Below are 15482 nucleotides of genomic sequence, written 5' to 3' on the forward strand. Positions count from 1 at the left end.
GCTGATTCGTGACAGCATTCCACTTCCCAGTAAAGCCCACCTCCCACCCTCCGCTGCTGGGGATTTCCACCCATACGCTGTTCCGAGCACTCGGGCTCGTAATCGTACGTAACTTGGGTGCAGATATTTGTAGGTGTTAAAGTGAAACTCTGGTTGGAAGTCTCCAAACCTCGGACTTTGCAGACCAAGTTCAGTACTTGTTGTTCTCATGGTAACGTTGATGGTGGGCTCACCACGATCACCAGTCATTGAGGCCATGATTTGCCAATGGCTCTCGGGACGGCGACCCATCGACTCTGGCGCGTCAGACCAAGATCTCAACTTCGCAGCCATTCAGGGGCGATGGTTCTCTTTCCATCAGGCGAAGATCCGAGGTTCGTCCCATCTATTAAACTTCCGCTGTAGTGGGGTAGCATTACGGATTGCTCCGTGGCGTGCTAGCTCTAAGGAGCGCTATCGTCCGCAGCGTTTCATTTAGAGAGGGAACAACTGACTCGAAAGCGTACCGTAGCACTGTAGACAGAAATCTTCGGCGCTTTCGGGCCTCTAAGTCTAGGGATAGGAGATGTTGGAACAGGCTGAAGAGTCTGCATACAAGATGTATATAACCAACGGAGGATCGTCGTCCGTAGAGAGAGGAAGGTCTGATTGTCTCCGCAACTATCTTCTTCTTCTTCTTGTTCCAAGGTGCTAGCACTGTTTCCATTCTTTCATCGAGGATTCCTCGACTACATTCATTACACCACCAAAAGCCCAGGCTTACAATCACGATGTGGCAAGGATCACATTTGACTTTCATCCTCGCCGCCGTGGGTTTCTTCGCCCCGGGAGCTCAGGCCGTCGATACCCTCGTCGATGTTCGATACGCTCAGTTCCAGGGCGCCGTGACCGACGCGGAGCTCGGCGTGACAACCTGGAAGGGAATCCAGTTTGCTGCTCCCCCGGTGGGCGACCTCCGCTTTGCCGCGCCGGCCGACCCGGTCCAGTCCGGACTTGTCAACGCCACCGCCCACGGCCCCATTTGCCCTCCCCAGCAGCCCACCGACTGGACCGTTTCCAGCCCCAACTCGCAGTTCACCGTTGATGAGGACTGCCTCTACCTTAGTGTCACAGCCCCGTCGGATGCGCAGACCGACTCCAGACTGCCCGTCGTCTTCTTCCTTCAGGGTGGTGGATTCGGGTCCAACTCAAATGCAAACTGGGATGCCAGCGAGATCGCTTCGGATGGAAATGTTATTGTTGTTCAGATGAACTACAGAGTTGGCATGTACGGCTTCCTACAGGGTGAGGAGGTCCGGGCTAGCGGCGGTCTCAACGCCGGAGTCAAGGATATGGTGAAGGCTCTTGAGTGGGTTCAGACCAACATCGGCCACTTTGGCGGAAACCCCGAGCAGGTTGTTCTCGACGGTGTCAGTGCCGGCGGTTCAGCTGTCGGTCTTCTCATGACTGCTGATCTCGGCAGCAAGCAGCTCTATGCCGGAGGTATCGCGGAGTCTGGCGGCTGGGTCACGATGCGCACCATGGAGCAGGGACAGGGCCAGTATGACTGCCTCGTTAAAGAGAAGAACTGCACCGATGCAACTGACTCTCTTACCTGCCTTCGCGCCTTGAACCAGTCTGAGGTCCGTTCTTCTAGCTGCTGGTTCAACCCTGGTATCGATGGCGAGCTCTTCACCGACAGCATGGTCAACCTCTTCAAGCAGGGCAAGTACAACAAGGTCCCCACCATCTGGGGTTCTTGCGCTCAGGAGGGAACCATGTACTCTGCTCCTCAGTCTACCAACTCTACGGAGGAAGCCAACACTTGGCTCCTTGGACAAGACCCCTCGCTGTCAAACGCCTCCCTCGCCATCCTCGATGATCTTTACATCAACACTCCCCGCACCGTCTACCCTGACTCCGGAATCAAGTGGAGACAGACCGCCGATGCCATCGGTGACATTGGCACCCACTGCATCATCCGCAACATCCAGAACTACCTTGCCCGCGACGAAGCCATCACCTACAACTATAAGTTCGCAGTCCAGGATCCCAAGAACGAGGCCGAGGGCTTCGGCGCGTACCACACTGTGAACACCTACGCCTTCTGGGGCAACAACAGGACCGATGGCCAAGCGCCCGAGTCCTACTTCACCATCAACAAGCCCATCATCTCGCAGTTCCGCAAGTACTGGGTCTCGTTCATTCGCAACCTGGACCCCAACACCGACCGCGAGAAGGGCGCTGCCGAGTGGAGACCTTTCACCGGCCCTGAAGGCCGCGAGCGTCTGTTCGTGCAGACGAACAACACCCACATGGAGAGGATGAGCACTGCTCAGAACCTGCGTTGCGATGTTGTTAGACCTTCGTCGGAGAACTTGGGCAAGCCCGTTGACAAGGGCGTTGTCACTGAGCTGGATGCTACCCTGGCGGCTAGTATCAACAGCACTACTGAGGACACCAAGTTCAGGAAGAGACACGTTAGACAATTCTCCAGATATTACTAGGCGTCTCCTATGATCCTACCATATTTAGCCAATACCATTCCCCCGCTGAAGAACACTTGCCAGCAAGCATATCTACCAGCTTACCGCACACCTTTATATTCCAGGTTTACCACATGCTGACTGCAAGGCTTTACGTGACCTGTTGTGCTCATATCACGCCCTATTAATCTTCTTTCGGCAACTCCCAAGACACATATCTACTGAATAGTTCTTGAAGGTCTAGAAGCTGTCCTATGCTGCGAACGTTACTTGCGTTGGCTGGCTCGGAGTTCCGAATCAAAGGCTCCACTTGTTCTCCGGCCGGTGCCGGCAGCGGTAGTCATGACACAGGTAAGTATTGTTGTTGTTGTTGTATTTTAACGCCGTAGCGGCAAGGGCGCAGCCGCCCTTGCGGCAGACCTCCCGAAGGGTATATGGCGTGGAGGGCCGTAGGCCTATAGCTATCACTAGATACAGTCCAGCTCGTCCTCCAAATCGTGCCCAAAGGCAACTATGTGTTTAACCTGTCTCTGGGTGCCGCTGGCTTGCCCGAGACAGTGCTATGGTCGTCCCTAGAACGCAATTCCGCCAGTATCTCCTATCCTTCGACCCAGAGCCCGTAGGCTTCTGGTTTACACAACGTTCTAGTAACCGTCCGGAGTATATCGTAATAGGTAATACCGCCATAAGGGAAACCATAAGGGGAAAACCTCGTAAGATTATGTTGTAGGGCTTGCTGTTAGGTTCTGTAACGAGTATAGCTGTATATAGCCGTGGCTATACATCGCTACCTAATGGTCGTTTCGTCTCTTCGAGGGAGTCTTCGATCGTTTAAGGGGCAAAGGTGCTGAGAGAGCGAAGTCGAAAAGTCGGTCGGTGATGTTCAATTTTGGGCCCGGAAGCGCCACTTGCGCCGGGAAAGAAAGTCGCCCGTCTCCTTCGGGAGGCTAGATGGAACCTCTGCTCCCTGCCCTACCAGAAAGACTTCGTCTAGCCTGCGGAAGGCGAATTCGAGTCGACGGCGGCTCGTTAGGTTGAATAATCGTCGGCTCGATTCGAGGGGAAAATGTGCGTTGTTAAGGATTTGATTAGCGTATAGCTAATCCACCCCGGCGCGCAGCGGCAAACCGCGGGGACTGGGGCCCCTCCTTAGCATGGCACTAACAGCCCGTGCCAAGCTGGAGAGATGTTTCGTGGAGGTTGACACAGGTAAGTAGTCATCCGATGGAATTCATCAGTTCATTCATGTTTATTTATTTACGTTCAACTCATAAATCAGTACTCAGGTAACGCAGATACAGCTGTAGATCTTAGAGTACAGCTGCCATTTCCTATACTGCACTGTCATTCCACTCCATTTAGGGATTTAGCATCTCCCTGTGAAGTTGTCAGCAATTCACTCGATAACCTACTTAGTCAATGCACGGCAACACAACACTTACAAGAGCTGATCTGGTTGTCATAGTCTCCCGAGTAGCCCTGGTCATCTGCCACGCCGAGGTTGTAGTTGTAGCCGAGCGAAACACCGCGGTCGTCACCCTTGTTGTCGCAGTTGCTATTTGTATGTCAGTTTGAGAAACTGAGAGAATGACCATGCGAGAACACTAACATGAACTTGTAGAACTGGCAAAGTCCCCCTGTGTTTGAGCTCAAAGAGGTAGTCTGATTCTCATACTTGTCAAGGAAAGCCTGAGTCTTGTTGAAGCTAGAGTAGTTGACTAGATAGGATAATACATCAGCAACTTGACCTTCAGTAAGTGACGTCATCATGTGATGAGGCTTACCGCATCGTCCGGGAGGAGCGCCCCAGGAGAGGCACTCGCCAAGGAATCCGGCCTCGGAGCATTGAAGAAGGAAAATGTTGTCGGGAATGACGGGCGGCCTGTTGGGGTCGGGGTTTCCATCTCCGGGGACCTCCTGTCGCTTCTCAGTGGTCGCCACGAGGTTGATGAGGTTCGACTTCTGGAAAGCAGCGAATGCCTCGGGGTGCTTCTCTTGGACACTCTTGGCAACGGCAATGATGTTGGTGTTCTCTTGGATCTCGGGCAGAGCGGCGGCTTGCTGGAAAGCCCAAGATGCCAGCACAACCGACGTGAGAGACGTGAACTGCATGATGACTGTGTTGTATATAACGAACGCCGGGTATGTTTGTATGTATGTACTCGTGATATCGCGACTGAAGCAACTCAAGTTCAAGGTAGCGCGAGAAGGATAACAATTGAACGCGGAGGAGGAAACCGTCTGTTTGAACAAGTTCGGGGGCTTTTCATTTCATTTACATTGTTTTCAAAAAGCCCGTCTGCCAAGTGCCCACCCCGCTTATAAGAAACCACGCCGGTTAAGGTTCACGACTTGGTTACGAGGGTCGCCCATGTGCGAGTCATCATCGGAAGCGAAATAGTGTCCACTCGATCCAGGGCGAGAGAAACGTTGATGAAATCAGTCAGACCGTCAATTGGCCCGGCCCCATCTCCTGGAGTTGCATCAACAAACCTAATTGTTCCGTTTTGCCAGAATAGCCTCGCTGTTCCCGTGATGTTTTTCAGGGAGCCACGATCGACAAAGTCCCTGAAGCAATATCGAGAAGCATGGAAATCGTGACCTTGGCGCTATATCCGGTTCATCCGGAATATTATGCTCTGCAGGTTCACAGAACTCAACTTGCCCAGCCACCATATCAGCGATATTTACCTCCCTGAAGAGGTAATGAGTCAATATAATAGACTCTTTGGAACGGCAACGCCAAGATGTCGATTGGTTCCGCACACATGGATATTCACGAGAACCTATACGGCGAAAAGGCACAAAGAAGCTCCCGAGATGAGGTCGAATGCTTGAAGTCTCTGTTCCCCAATACGAGGAGAATATCTCCCCCGCTTCGGTAATAGGAAACCAACTCAAAAGCAGTATCCGTAGGCGACGCCCAAAACGCTCGATGCTGTGGCAGGATTGGGCCTGTTGAATCGTCGCCTCGAGTCGGCGGTGCTTGCATCCCGAAACCAGCATATTCAGGGAACGATTGATCTATCGGATGTCATAGGAATGAGTTCATCGCTTCTTCTGCCGTTCGACACTTTGCATCTTTGAGAAGCCATTTCTTGTATGTTTGTAACCATGCAGCCACTTTGCTGTCTCCACCGCTCAGGGGGAACGTCCTATGCTTCCGGCTACCTCGTTTCTCATTGATATAATTGAAGCCAAAGACTCGTGAAGGTAGCCGAAGGACTCAAAATCTCTATAATGAAGGTGGTGCCAACTCGACTTCAATTATGCTATCTCGCCGGCTTTGGCAATAACGATGCAGATTCTGGAGCCGGATGTAATGAATGTTCAAATTTGGAATGCCATTTAGCTACCTACATGTAGGTACTGTGCAAACAAACGCCTTTACAATGCACGAGACTATTCAGGTGTGTTGCGGAACTTTTGTTTTCATTCTCGATCGAAGTAAAAGAAAAAAAGAAAAAGCGACAAGGCGTCTGAGATGATGGCAGAAGCTCCAAGACTGCGCCGTTCCTGCGGTTATTTATATGCTATGTTCTCCGTCCTTCACGACTACTTACCTTATTCATGTGATTTGTCCATGAAAATAATAACGATAAGTGTTGGTATACACGTCAGCAGGGCAACCGTACGGTTGGAACGAAGTGTCAATAATGGTCTATTATTGCTGCGTATGGAGGTGGAGGGAGGAGGTTGTGGGCAGAGCCCACGATTCCTCAGAAGTGGTATTATGTAAGTGAAAGGGCCGTTTGTAAGTGCCCATACCGCCTTCCAGATCCACCCTTTCTGCTGACTGCTCAGAGATCCAACAATAAGTGTTTCTATTTGATCAAAGATACCTAGTCCTTCTGTATATAAAGCCTTTTCCCCTCTTGTGGTTTGAGCCACCGCCATAACTAAGTAGGCAATCCCCGCCACTGCTCAGTTCATGCAGCCAGTTGGGGTCTTCGACATTCCCATCCCGACTGGACGACGCTATGCCGAACATCAACGTAGAAGCGAGTCCTTTAATAATATCTCGAACTTGGAGTCGTTATCGCTCCGAGTTGAATGAACTGAGCCACAGCAAATGGGTGTCGCACTGTCGGAATGGCAATTAATACCAGCACCATGGGAGAGCGTCACTGGGTGTAATGCTGTTATGAGGGGCTGCGTTCGGTCTCGGAAGCCCGGATCGTTTTCTGGGCTAAGCACCTTTGCTAGATTCGAATAACTTGCAAAAGTACCGATGGTCGGAACATCATGCGCCTACTTTGAGAGTGCAGGCAAATAAAGGACAAGTGAAATCTGCAACCGTTGACATCCAATCGGCATACGCACCAACCAACGGCTCCAGACCAGAAACGAGACAGAAGAAATTGTGGTAAGTGATTGGTCGCTGAGCCTTCTTCTCTATGTTCTAGAAGCCAACACCTGCATGTTTCAGCCGCGGACAAGTTTCTTCTTGTTTCTCGCGAAACCTATCGGAGCCCGTTTCGCGTAGACGTTGAGCGGCTTTGCAGTGCCGGCATCAGAAGAAAAGAGGCAACGAATCTATTTGAGAATTGGAGAATTACAGATAACCGTCCGTTCAGCTCAACGGTCTCCCATGTCTCTGGTATGGAGGCTTGCTGGGCCGTTTTGCCATAGAAATGCTCTCTTTGCTTTTCCCTCCCTGTATGACACGGCAGAAAATAGCCGAGAAGATCAAAAGCGAGAATCAAGTTTAGTGATGTTGATGATCATCGTGCCAGGCTAGAAATCCAGGTCCAGACTTTTCAACAAGATGGACTCGATGACAGGGGAGTCAAGGACATGCGTTGAGACCATGATACGTACATCTTAATAGAGCTCTGTTTACCTTATGCAGAGCGCGAATAGCAAATATTTAGGATTTAAGACACATTAGTGCTGGTACAAGCACTAGACAAACTGCCATGCTTACATGTAAAGATAGACAAGACCGGATACTAGTCTATGCCCCGGCACCGAGGATCTACAGTCCTCCGCACGGAAGCTCCTCCGCGTGCTCCGGAATCCACTCCGGGATCCTTCTTAATTCTCCGTGACGCGATTCCAAGTCAGGTCTGGTCGCAGATGGAGCTCGACCCCCACCGAGAGTTTCCCCCTTGCAGCTCTTCTGTGGCAGAGCACCGATGCCCCCAAACTTGAAATAAGCAACAAAGCCCGGCCACCTCGTGGTCCCGAATGCCCCATACGTGCTCTCAAGCTGCTCCCAACAACAAAAGGACCCGAGATCACTCCAACTCAAAGCTTCCAAGACTTTTGCTTCTCCCGTGCTCTTCCAACTCTTAAGCTCCCAGATCGGCGCTGAGATCGTCCGAGGATGCGGTCCATGCGCCGAGACAGCAGCGACAGAACCTTGCGGGACTGTGCGGCTGCATGTCCCTTGAAACCAAACACCGCCCATCAGCTGTCACGCCAGCGGGTGTGAGCAAAGCGCCCCAAGCTCTTGAGCTCATCTTTTGGTGTCTCGATAGGTGTTTCGCGGGCATAGCCAAGATACGTCCGTCCAGTATGCCTGGACCGCGACACCATGGTGCTGGGCCGCTTGCCGGCTTCCCTTTTCTTTGAGCTTCCCCGTCGTCAGTTCGTTCAGACATTGGGATTTCTCCAGAATTTTATCCAACTAAAATTTACCGCATTGTTAACAGGAAGCTTGTCTCTACAGTGACGAGTGTATCCTCATCCAACATGGCCACCGCCAACGATTCGCTTTCCAACCAGTCCTCCTGGGGGCCCCTCGAGACACTGCAGGCATTCCCAAGTCCATTGGAGAAGCCAGTACCATACTTCATCACAGCTTTCCTGCTTTTTGTCTTCTACTTTTCCATACAACAAGCAGAGCAAACGCCGCACACAGATCTGCCTATCGTCAACCCTCGGCACAAGTGGGATTTTACTGGATTGAAAGTCAAGTATGACTTCATTACCAAGGTCCGGAATATTGTGTTGGATAGGACGAAGACGAACCCAGATGAGCCCTACCAGGTCTTGACGGACATGGGAGACATGACAATCCTTCCTGCGGTACCCTTCGCCAACGAGATCCGCAACCACGAGGACCTCAGCTTCGACCGCGTTCTTGACAAGGCAAGTACTCGCGCCCGCCAAGCTTTGAGGCTTCATACTGATTGTGGCGCAGAATTTTCACGCCCAAATGCCCGGCTTCGAGCCTCTGAAGGAGAACAACGCGCAAAAGGCTGTTCTCAAATACGTTATCCGAACAAGATTGACCCAGTTCCTTTGTACGTCCGGATACTACTCCGCCCCTGCGACCTGAGCTAACAACCTTGTAGCAAAGCTGACATCTCCCGTTTCCGACGAGGCGACGCTGTCACTGACTGATGTTTTGGGAGAGGAGAAGGGTAACGTCTCCAGTCCAGCACCACCAGGAGAACCTGCTAACAGAACACAGAATGGTCAACCGTGGTAATCAAGGAGAACATGCTCAAGGTTGTAGCCCGAGTATCCACGCGCGTCTTTGGCGGCGAGGAACTTTGCCGTAACCAGGAATGGATCAAGATCACCTCCGAGTACGCCCGAACCAGCTTCCTCGCCTCAGAGTTCCTCCGAATGTTGCCCAAGTCTCTGCGTAACTTTGCCCACCAAGTCCTCCCTATCAGCCGTCAGCTTCAAGCGCAGGTCAAGGAGGCCAGAGAGATCATCAACCCCATCATGGAGGAGCGCCGCAAAGAGAAGAAGGCAGCTTTAGATCGCGGCGAGGAGGAGCCTGAGTGGAACGACTGTCTCGATTGGTGTGAGGAAGCCTCCGACGACGCCAAGTCGGACCCTGCGATGATGCAGCTTGGACTTTCTTTCGCCGCTCTGCACACCACGTCCGATTTGATCACGCAGGTGATGCTTGACCTTGCCAAGTACCCCGACTACTTCGAGCCCCTTCGCAAGGAGATCACCGACGTTATCCGCACCGACGGATGGGCTCGCATGGGTCTCTACAAGATGCGCCTTCTCGACTCCTTCTGCAAAGAGACTCAACGTCTTCACCCCATCGGCATTGGTAAGTGCCTGTCCACCTTCTCGGGTAGCTATCGCTAACATCAATCTTCACTAGTTGCCATGCACCGCGAAGCCACCAAGCCAGTGACCCTCTCCAACGGACTGGAACTCCCCGAGGGCAGCCGCATCGCTGTCAGCTGTCAAAGAATGACCGATGGCTCCGTCTACTTGGACCCCAGCCGCTTTGACGGATACCGTTACCTGCGCATGCGCGAGTCCCTTGGCGCCGGAAACGATGGAGCCGCGCACTTTGTCAGCACCTCGCCAGAGCACCTTGGCTTCGGACACGGCCAGCACGCCTGCCCTGGACGTTTCTTTGCCGCCAACGAGGTCAAGATTATTCTCTGCCACCTCCTTCTCAAGTACGACTGGAGACTGGCAGCGGAGCAGCAGCCCAACACGATCAACTTTGGATTCACGATGGAAGTTGACCCCAAGGCCAAGCTCGAGATCCGGCGGAGGACCGGCGACTTGGGCCTCAAGGCATGAAGGAGTTCCGTGCGCGACGGTAGGGTACATCAACATCCTCGGGCAAACTTGCATGTGTGATTTATCTCTGGTTGGGCATGCATTTTGTTGGGTTTCACTGGGCTCATGTAATCGAGGTCGGACGATGGTCATAGCAATGAGCCAAACAGATTGGATTAGCTAGGCGTTGAATGCATTGTTTTCGAACCAGAATATCATCCTTTGCAACTGTTTCTTCGCAACATGTTTGATACACTTGTCGACTTCATTCATGAGAATTTACCGCTTTCTCAACGACCTCATACACCATTGCTCATACTCAAGTTTCAACATCGAGCAACCACCCAGGAAACACGATCGAATCAACTTGCAACGTGGTATCGTCTGATTCCTTGTGGAAACATCATCTCACCTCCGGCTTGCTTCTCGGATTCGCGCAAGGATTCGTCCTGTCTACGGCCCGTAAGCAAGTCTTTCGCCACGTTGCGCCGACGGGTTCCCTGTTCCGTTAGTTGGGCCACTCAAATACTCCGAAATTCAACACAGTTTACTAGCTTTTGTCCTTCGTCTGAAGCCATGAATGGTAATTTTGTCAGTGCAATTGTATTTTCGCACACTTTGGATGATCGTGTTGCCTCGGTAGACGATGAGCGTCTAGCCGTTGACGCAAAACGTGGATAACGGCAATTCTTTTCTCGTCAACAGCCATCTTTCTCTGGTTCTAGATCGTCTGAGCACCGTGCCTCTTCCATGATTCTAGGTTTTGGGAAGTATGGCCGAGGGAATCATGGCACGAAACACCGACATAGCACCTTCAACTCCCTTGAGGGCCAGTTTCAACGACGCTTGACCTTATTCTTCTCCTGAGATGTAGGGAAATTTTCGCCAGTTGAGAGGTAGCTGCAGAGTTCCCTGGTCCGCAACACGCGTTGCCTTGCTGGTCTGCGGTCATCAAACGACCACTCCGTGTTGTAAAGGTGAGCCATCCACGCCTGTACAACAAATAACCTTATTTCATCCTTGAACCGTCTGATAGTGGGCCGCTTGGCAACAGCTCTCCTGCAAATTGCTCCGCTAGAAGGCCAGTTCTGTATGACGATGAGTACCTCTCAAGCCTTCATCAGGCTCATCAAGAAAGGCGTGGGTGAGTTGAGCAATGACTTATCAAAGATATGATCGGGGCCAACCATGTCCAAGAGTAAGGAGCGTGTTCAATAGAGTCAATATCAAGAAGCCAAACTCAGTAATCCACGTTGAACATTTTAGATCGCACTATGATCAGAAGACCCAATCCCAGAACCTAATTCATAAGACCTCTGAGCGATTCCATCTGTTTCAACTCTTCAAGCAGGTCTGTGAAGTCTTTGACTCCATGCTTTTCGCTCATCTCCTTGAAATACGGTAATTGCTGCTTGAGCCACGCCTCCTCGTGGCCAGCGTCGGGAATAGCCATCCCGCCCTCTCTGATCGCCAACATTGGCGTAAACACAACCATTAAAAGCCGTTTGGCCTCATCAAACTCGGCTTCTTTGCCAGGCTCTTTGACAGCCCCGTTCCAGGCGTTTTCTATCTTGGCCGCCAGTGCATCAAAGTCATCTTTCTTGCGAGAAGCCGAGGTTCGGACTAGTGCAACAATGCGATTTGAGTTGCTGGTGTGCGACTTTCCCGCCATGAAGTAGGTTCCATCATCGGGCTTTTCCTCTTGTTTGATGAAGTTGACATGGACGAAAAAGGCCGATGTGCTGAACGTGCTGCAGTGAAGATTGGTAATTGACAAGGCGATGGATTCCCGTTGCGTCTTGGTGAGAGGATATGTATGATGAATCTGATAGAAAGGCATTGTGTAAAGTGGACACAGGAAGCCGGCCGGGAAATGTAGTGCTGTATTGATGTGTATTGATGCTACGGTGCTAAGAAGTGCCAAAGAGAACTCAGCACAGGATCAAATCAAGGGATGTCAGAGTTTCTTCGCAAGGGTTCTTCAAGGTAGCGATGTAGTAGATGGAGGGTTAACTGGTATTTATCATTAGTTATTATTATGATGCCAGACTACAAGTAATTATCCTGGCTCGAACTAGATCAGTAATCTGATTACACTTGATAAGGGGTCTTGGGCGTCGAAGGGCGTATATCGACGTCATAACCATGTACTTTGCGGGGTAAAACGGCCTAGGCCGCTCTACAGCTCCATGTAGATCCCGCCGGTCCGATCCCGACCATGCCGGCCGGTGGGAGACTAGCATGAGACCGATACTCAAGGGTACAGCCGGCGACCCGCAGCTACCGGGCGAAGAATACCCTCTTTCTCAAGATCACTGACTAGATTGGCGAGATGATGATCGCATCCCCTCGCCATTCTCAGAGCCATAGTCACAGGGAGATATTCCGTATGCAACGACTTGGTGCTGTTGTAGGGGACTTCTCCGATGGGAACCACTACTTCCGGGGCGCCGGCCATGACCGGGACGGAAGAGTCGTCAAAGCCCAGCGGCGGTGTGGTCCGGGCCTGGAGGTAGACATCGCGATAGGAGGGCTGGCCCACAGACCAGGGGTAGATGTAGAGCCCCTCGGAGCAAGACTCGGGATTATGTCGTCCGTAACCCTCGGTCTCGTACCAGGATCTAAAGAGGGAAATGTTGCGGAGGCCTTCAGCATAGACTTCTTCCGTCGAATGAATCTGACCCCATTGCCATCTAGCGAGGGGCCCTGGGTTGATGTATGGTTGACGTCCGTCAAACTTGGCTGCATAGTCCTCGAAAAATGGCTTGCCGAGTTCGTTCCACTGATCATGAGAGACGTAAACGCCATAGGTGAGGTATAGCATCTCGTTAACATCGGCTGGTGCTTCTCCGTGCGTCTCGCCCCAGAGCTGCGTGTAGTTTGCAGGAGTTGAGTTAGCCTGCAGAAAGCCTTCCAACTTTCCTACGAAGCTCGCGATAACACTGGTGGCCTCCTCGCTAACGTTGCCCCCAGACCAAGCGCCGCCTCTAGCCGTTGATTGGTAGAGTGTCGTCGGGTAGGAAGTGTAGTTGGAAGCAAACTCAGGATACCAAGCCTGTGTGACCTTGGCCCAGAGACTGCCACTGCGAGCGAACATTCCGGCGGTATCTGAAACGGGACTCAGTGGAATAACATGTTCGAGGGAGATGGCGCCCGTGGAAGGCCGGTTTCCGAAGAGGCCTTGGGATCCTGCCGGACCACGCATGGAACCACCGGTGTCGCTGCCGACAGCAAGATCAAGCCAGTCGTACGCCCCGACTCCAGCACCGGGACCAGTAGACGAGCCACTGGGGTCTTGGTACCCGTCGCCTCGGGGGTTGAAAGGGGCGTGGAGGTCAACCCAGTCGGCGGTAGGACGATCGCCGTTGGCAAACTGCACAGTACCCATCTTACCAACGAGAACAGCGCCAAGGTCGATGAGTCGTTGCACAGCCGGTCCAGTGTTGTTCTGGCGCCCATACAAGTAGAAGTAGGCCCGATTTCCGCCGCTCGTGCCTACTCCCTTGACGTGGAAAATGTCCTTGACTCCGAAGCGGAGACCGGCGAGAGGCTGCTCTTCTGTTTTGGTGTAGTAGAGTCGTGACGGAACTGCAATACTCTTTGCCATAACATTCTCAGTAACGGCAGGGAGGGTAGTGAAAGCACCCTTTTCATCGCTAATCACGCCTTGTACAAAAGCGAGATGGTCATCGTAGTATAGCCGGTAGGCCTTGTAGATGTTTCCGGTGTGAACCGAGACGAAGTAGGGGCCTCGAGGGAGACTCAAGTCAGTTACACCACTCGCGATGTTGCTTGCAAGGCCATCGATCTTCTGCGACGACAGAACCAAAGAGGTGCCCTGTCGTGATAGTTGAGACTCGAGAGATGTAGTGCGGTTGTAAACAACAGTAGCATTAGATGTACTTGGGCGGAGATAGATCGTTTGTAGAAAGGCAGGTTGGAAGACATCGTCCGTGCTATCATAGGTGGCCGTGATGTTCAGAAGCTCGTCTCCTGAAAGGATGCTGCGCGAGGTCTCGATAATGGTGAGTGGAACCAGGTCTTGGCCAGGAGTTTGGGCAGTTGCGAGCACCGAGAAACCAGAGCCGTTTGTTCCTACTTGGCCCACAGCGATCCCGCCGGCATAGTAAGAAACACCATTGAGACTAAGAACTTGGCCCTGGTTGACGAAGTTGGCACTGACTAGGCGGAAAGAAGCCAAAATAAAGGCCAAAGATCGCATCTCATGAGAGGCACAGCTGTTAGCTGGTAAGGATTGCTGGGGAACTTTGGTGCCGTAGCTCTGGCACTGACTCTTCTGCCGGATACATCGCTGCCTACTTAAGTAACAGCCTTACATGCGAGCAGCATCAGTCAGACTCTCTCGAAGGATTCAATCTCCTGTTTTCTGTGTGTCACCGACATGATGACTATCAACAACGTCAAGATGATAACCGACATCGATAAGACGCAGGCAAGGTTCGAAGTTCCTTATCAAAACTTGGAGAAGTCGGCTTTGGAGAAAAGCGTCTTCTAGTGCCGAAAGCGGCCCCAACCTCTCCACATAGTCGGGTCCGAATCCCTGACTTTGGACGGAGGTAATGGTCTTTATTTCCACGCAGAGTGACGTTCTGGCTGTCGGCCAAGAACGAAATTTTGCCGACTGTCAGCAAATCACATTGGCGCATCTCCGCCACTGTCATCCGTGTTGTGCAATTGGTCGTACAAGTATCGGGGTAAACCCCAACCTCCACGATGCTTTTCAACCTATCCCATCGAGTGCTGCTTGACGCCATTTTTGCCAAGGGCGGGGTAGAGCCAATCAGGGGTTATGAATCTATTAAGTTAACCAATAGGGTTATAACACCTAAATGGCCTATATATTTTGCGTATACTAGAGGTACTAATAATCCCCTTAAATACATAAGGGTACGTTACAGTCTAAGCAGCCCTTCCCCGTGTATCTACGCGGTTATGTGACGCTATTCCAAGATATTTTACCTAGCGTCTAGCGGGCCCTTAATACCTTTGTATTACTGCAATAAGAACAAGGGGAATTAACCTTCCGTGACCCTTTATATGGTGTTCCCATGGGATGGAGGTATTCCTTTTATCTACAGCCTGTCTAGGCCGTGACCTCTGCCGCCCTTGTGCTAATGGTCCAAACTACTAGATAAGCTATGCTACAAGCAGTTACTGCTAGCGGTAGTAGGTCTTTACCTTCTACCACCTAGGGCTGCCCCAGAGCTATAGTAAAAAGGTATTCATAACTACCACTTCTAGCAGAAAGTTCTAAGTAATTGACTACTAACCTCCTTGTTAAATAGGGTAGCTATATTAATAATAGGACCTCATCTAGTTACTCATATCAACCCTATTCATCTTATAATCATACTCATCGATTGCCCTAGGCACTAGAAGGTCCTTACGGACGTCTAGGCCAAATAGTTGCCGGGCAGCCTTTTTAGTAGCAGTATCCCCCGCTAGGCGGCGGCGGTTACGAATAACTTCCTGGCTATTCTAAAAGACAGTTAACAAGAAGAGTAC

The 15482-nt window shown here is 51.6% G+C and overlaps 5 protein-coding genes across 5 annotated transcripts; 2 read left to right on the plus strand and 3 right to left on the minus strand.

The window, feature by feature from the left end:
- Positions 1–420: 420 nt before the first annotated feature.
- Positions 421–2590, plus strand: BDP81DRAFT_430238 (carboxylesterase). Its single transcript, XM_060590589.1, has one exon. It carries the CDS (start codon positions 771–773, stop codon positions 2484–2486), a length of 1716 nt encoding a protein of 571 aa, XP_060444360.1. The 5' UTR covers positions 421–770; the 3' UTR covers positions 2487–2590.
- A 1291-nt stretch (positions 2591–3881) lies between these two features.
- Positions 3882–4577, minus strand: BDP81DRAFT_322283 (uncharacterized protein; the record flags this gene model as incomplete). The annotated part of the gene is made up of 3 exons (XM_060584686.1): positions 3882–4020; positions 4075–4183; positions 4250–4577. The coding sequence occupies 3 exons, from the start codon at positions 4575–4577 to the stop codon at positions 3882–3884; spliced, it is 576 nt and encodes a 191-aa protein (XP_060444361.1).
- A 3513-nt stretch (positions 4578–8090) lies between these two features.
- Positions 8091–10165, plus strand: BDP81DRAFT_376529 (cytochrome P450). The gene is made up of 5 exons (XM_060586745.1): positions 8091–8549; positions 8614–8716; positions 8768–8836; positions 8887–9489; positions 9544–10165. Exons 1-5 carry the CDS (start codon positions 8163–8165, stop codon positions 9975–9977), a joined length of 1596 nt encoding a protein of 531 aa, XP_060444362.1. The 5' UTR covers positions 8091–8162; the 3' UTR covers positions 9978–10165.
- A 1091-nt stretch (positions 10166–11256) lies between these two features.
- On the minus strand, positions 11257–11796 carry BDP81DRAFT_450608 (uncharacterized protein; the record flags this gene model as incomplete). Its single annotated transcript, XM_060592545.1, has 1 exon — positions 11257–11796. One exon carries the CDS (start codon positions 11794–11796, stop codon positions 11257–11259), a length of 540 nt encoding a protein of 179 aa, XP_060444363.1.
- Positions 11797–12210: 414 nt separating this feature from the next.
- On the minus strand, positions 12211–14354 carry BDP81DRAFT_376536 (amidase signature domain-containing protein; the record flags this gene model as incomplete). Its single annotated transcript, XM_060586746.1, has 1 exon — positions 12211–14354. The coding sequence occupies exon 1, from the start codon at positions 14176–14178 to the stop codon at positions 12211–12213; it is 1968 nt and encodes a 655-aa protein (XP_060444364.1). The 5' UTR covers positions 14179–14354.
- Positions 14355–15482: the final 1128 nt, after the last annotated feature.

The sequence above is a fragment of the Colletotrichum phormii genome (assembly GCF_030913505.1).
Source record: "Colletotrichum phormii strain CBS 102054 chromosome Unknown BDP81scaffold_12, whole genome shotgun sequence".
NCBI classification, from domain to species: domain Eukaryota; kingdom Fungi; phylum Ascomycota; class Sordariomycetes; order Glomerellales; family Glomerellaceae; genus Colletotrichum; species Colletotrichum phormii.

Excerpts from the sequence above, each read along its gene's own strand:
- BDP81DRAFT_430238 (XM_060590589.1), top strand. The coding sequence starts at position 771 with ATGTGGCAAGGATCACATTTGACTTTCATCCTCGCCGCCGTGGGTTTC.
- BDP81DRAFT_376529 (XM_060586745.1), top strand. The coding sequence starts at position 8,163 with ATGGCCACCGCCAACGATTCGCTTTCCAACCAGTCCTCCTGGGGGCCC. Across the intron at positions 8,717-8,767 it reads AAGATTGACCCAGTTCCTTT|CAAAGCTGACATCTCCCGTT; the intron begins GTACGTCCGGAT and ends ACAACCTTGTAG. Across the intron at positions 9,490-9,543 it reads TCTTCACCCCATCGGCATTG|TTGCCATGCACCGCGAAGCC; the intron begins GTAAGTGCCTGT and ends AATCTTCACTAG.